The sequence below is a fragment of the Carica papaya genome, chromosome 8 (assembly GCF_054855325.1).
Source record: "Carica papaya isolate Zhongbai chromosome 8, ASM5485532v1, whole genome shotgun sequence".
NCBI classification, from domain to species: domain Eukaryota; kingdom Viridiplantae; phylum Streptophyta; class Magnoliopsida; order Brassicales; family Caricaceae; genus Carica; species Carica papaya.
In genome coordinates, this window is record NC_142316.1 from 23219722 (window position 1) to 23224271 (window position 4550).

The window sequence follows — 4550 nt, forward strand, 5'->3', positions numbered from 1 at the left end:
ATTTCATATTTTTTATTTTATTTTATTTTTTTTTTACTTTATATGATTGTATTTATTTTAAAATTTTATTTTCTAAACAGAATTATATTATATATTTCGGTTTGACATGAGAGACCGTTTACTTGTAATTTGATATGTGAAAATTAGAACAAAAATACTAAAAAAAAATTAGCATAAATATGATACTGTTCAAAAGGAAGGTAGAGAATGTTAAGAGGGAAAAGAAATGAATTTTTTTATTATTAAAGAAATTAAATCATTACCAAGATACAATAATAGCACATGACATAACACTCACATTTTATCCCCTCCAAAAGAACACTCAGAAAATACGAACAACTCTAAAATCTAAAGAAACTATATACATTATATATATATATATTATAATGCTGTAGCTGTAGCCTGTCTTCATCAAGCTTCAATGGAAGCAAAACCCCATATAAAATAGTTCTATATATATATATATATATATATATATCCATTATATGAAGGAATGTGTGCATGAGCAGAGACGAGCAAAAACTCATAACCTTTCATGGCTTTCAGGCAGGCTGCAGATCAGGCGAGAAACGCAAAGAATAACAACTGTATATGTGTTTTGCAGTTTTCTTCTTCGACACATCGATCCTTAATCAACCCCCGCATCCTGTTAAAAATTAATATAAAAATTATAATTTATTTTATTTATTAATTTAAAATTTATCAAAATTAATTCATATTAAATTGTAATAAATTATTTTTAAAAAATTAAATATTATATAATTTAAAAAATTAAAGATCACGTAATTAGTATTCCAAATATTAATACATTTTGTTGAGTTTGAATTAGTTTATATGTAAATTTATTTAAATGCAAACTAAATCATTAATTTCTTATTAATAGAAATTCAAAATTTTTTCACCTGAGAAAACTCCCAGACCTTATAATATTCATATAATTATACTAGTTGGCAGTCAAAAAGCTCATCAATGTATGTTATATATATATATATATATATGTAGACAAGCTGTATTTAAGTAGCAAACAGTTATTAATTATTTACCTACTGGGTTAAGCTGATCTGAAGGCAGCTCCTATTGCAGATTCAAGTTCCATGACGTTATTGACATTAGCTTCATCTAGACAAAAGAAAATTAAAAATGATTTAACGAAAGAAAAAGAGTTTGATTTTCATCAGTTATATATATATATATATATATATATGTGTAAATAGACTTACTTGGGACTGGGGATGTTTTCAGCACAAAGAAGCATGCTCCAATAACAACATAACACAGGAGGAGAACCAATCCTTTCATGTAGTGGGAAGTGCCATCCTACAAACATCAATTATGTTAATAACTTTTTTAATTAATTAATCTGGTTTTGCATGCTTAATTGATTGATACCTGTAGAGTAAAGGCGGTGACAATAATTGATAGAGCAAGAGAGCCGGTTTCAAGGAGATTGAAATTTAGATCCATCTCAATACCCATAATCCAAGCAACTATTACACTCAATGGTACCTAATCATCGTCAATTATAAAAGTAAACATAATTAATTTTAAAGAATAAAGCTTAATTAATTCTATTGCTGTCTTTAATTAAATATATTCTCACCACAAACATGGAAATCTGAGTTGCAGACCCCAAAGCAACTCCCAAAGATATGTCCTGCATGTTTGATCAACTTAGCCAACTGAATATCCTTCTTAAAATTTGGGAGGAGAGGAAATTTTATAATATGTAGGCATGCACTTACCAACTTGTTCTTAAAGGCAAAAATGATAGCTCCAGCATGTTCTGCTGCATTTCCAACTATTGGCAGCAAGATAATACTGAGGAAACTCACAGATATTCCCCATGAGTCGGATGCATCCTGCAAATAATTTAAACCAACTCTTTCATATTCAAGTTGCCACCACTATAAGTACATACATATATTTACATATATATTTTTAAGATCTTCACCTCAATTGTGCCCACAACGTACTCAGACAATATAGAAATGACAGCAGTCATCCCCACCAGCCAAGCAAATCCACTCCAAAACCCTATAACCGGCGCCTCTTCCGAAACCACATCATCATCCTCGGATTCCTGGTTATGAGAAATTTGTGGTAATTTTAGTGGTGTAGAACAAAAAACTACTTATAATTACATCAATTATATGTTATGTTATATTATATTTATGCAGTATGCCAAGATATATGAGATTGGGTTTGCTAAGTTGTAGTTATTGATGAGTGTTGATGTTACTTGATTATGAAGATTTGTACTTATCTTGGAGAATTTTTTAGATTTATTTATGTATATCTTATGAAATTATGTATTGATGATGTATTCTCAAATTATCATAATAAAAAATTTTTTTCTCGATTCTTCTTATAAACGTTATTGTTAAACAGTGTTAAATTTTATATATATATATATATATATATATATATATATATTTTTTTTTTAATTTTTACTCTATTTTATTGTGATTGTGTATGTTTTAGAGATTAATTTTTTCATCAATAAGTAATAATTAGAGTACCTCTTGGGCTTCGAACAATTGGCGGTGAGTGCCAAGTTGGAAGACAAGGTAGGCGAAGTAGGCAATGAGCATGACAATGCTGTTTGCTCTTGATAAATCAAGTGTAGGACCTGCTGCTAATGGGGCAGCCGCATATGTAAACAACATTGGCAATAGGTTACACAACAATGCCAGCAGGAGCAGCAGACAGTTAACATCTGCTTGTTTCTGCAATTCAAAATTAATCATATGATTAATTAGAATTAAACTTAATTAATTCTCAATTAAAATAATAATTATAACTAATTATAGATAATTAAATAAATTACTTACCCTGTCATATTTTTGTTGGTTTCTGAGGTTGGCTAAGCCACCGCAGAAGAGAGAGGTGCCAAGAACCAGGAGGAGATTTGAAAGTACAGAACCCAACAGTGAATACTTAACAACGGCTATTTTACGTTGGGATAGAGCAAATATTGCTATTATCAACTCTGTGGCATTTCCACACGTAGCATTCAACAGTCCTCCCACTGCCGTTACATAACTTGTTTATATACATATATATATATATATAATCTTATAATATTTATATGTGTGTGTGTAATGGGTGCGGGTGTAAATGAATACATGTAGGCTAAAGTTATTAAATTACCTGTAGAGCCAGTGTAGTAAGCAATTTGCCTGTACATGAATCAAAAAACATTCTTACATCAATTATTATTATGCATATACGTATCAAATGTTTATATATATATATATATATAGTTGTAAGAGAAAATGAAAACTTCACATTAATAATTTTGCCTTACTCTGTCAAAAAACTGACACGTTCCGCCAAAGGAGTCAGTCCAAGTAAGCTCAACGCAAAAATCCAAGGCTGTAAATTGCCAAGAAAAATTCTCAATTACTTATACATATATATATATATACACACACACACACACAAAAGAATCGGATGAATGTAGTTGTATAATAAACATTAATTCACTTCAGAAGGAAGCAAATTAAATGCAATGAATAGCCGAGCGAAGTACTCGGGCATGTGTATATACATGTATATATATATATATATGTATTTCCATATATCTATTAACAGCAGACAAAACCCTAAAATGTCGAAAGAAGAAAATAAAACGGAAAACTCACTCTTCCAAATCCATAGCATTGAGCGATAATGGCGAGGGGAATCGCCGGAAAGAGAACGGAAAGCTTCGTTCCCAATATGACCTCTTGAAGATTAGCCAAAAACTGCCTTAGAAGGCTGCAAGGGACCTTGGAAACCAGTTTTATGTCTGATTTTTTTCTCAAGGAAGAAGACGACATGTTGTGTGCAGTCCTGCCATGCCGAATCTCCTTGCTGGATCCCTTCAGATTGCCATTCTCCACCATCCATGGTTCCTGCAATAACGATGAAGCCATTTTCGATTCTCTAGAAAAGAACTGTAGGCAGTACAAAATTCTGCAGGAGCAATTTGTGTTTGTTCTAGAGAGTAGTATTACTATGGAGTGTGTGCGAGGGAGGAGGAGAGATACAGTTTAAATAGGATTTATGGAAAGGGTTGCAGTTGAAACTTCCCGGAAGCTTCCTTCCTTCATATTAGTTATATATATATTTTCTGAGATATACTTCTGTTTTCGGCTACGTGGCGGATATTATTCAATTTTATTTTCCCATAAATATATAAATATATTTATATTTATTTTTTGTACATGTAAAAAAACTATTTGACACTAAAATTATGCATTTTTCAAAGCTAAATAAAATCAGACAAGTATAATTTTAATTATGAACACAACAGCTTTTTATTCTTTTAATATTATAGTTTGTTATTGAACTTTTTATGAAATTGTTAATTTCAACATTACAAATAGATAGATATAGATGTGTAGTAATTAAAAATAAATAATAGGTTGGATAAATGATAGTAAAACTATTATTAGCCTGGTTTAAAAAATATAACTAACACACACATATACATATATATATATATATATATATATGTAAATACAACTTTTTTATATTTTTTATTAAGATAGTTCCATCAATTCAAT

General features: G+C 30.0%; 1 protein-coding gene across 1 annotated transcript; it reads right to left on the minus strand.

Annotated features, from left to right (window-relative positions):
- Nucleotides 1–210: 210 nt before the first annotated feature.
- CAX4 (cation exchanger 4) lies at nt 211–4021 on the minus strand. The gene is made up of 12 exons (XM_022050560.2): nt 3645–4021; nt 3308–3375; nt 3151–3179; nt 2832–3028; nt 2520–2726; nt 1952–2080; nt 1743–1859; nt 1601–1654; nt 1390–1506; nt 1221–1317; nt 1044–1119; nt 211–646 (listed from the first exon to the last, which is right to left on the minus strand). The coding sequence occupies exons 1-11, from the start codon at nt 3915–3917 to the stop codon at nt 1052–1054; spliced, it is 1356 nt and encodes a 451-aa protein (XP_021906252.1). The 5' UTR covers nt 3918–4021; the 3' UTR covers nt 211–646; nt 1044–1051.
- Nucleotides 4022–4550: the final 529 nt, after the last annotated feature.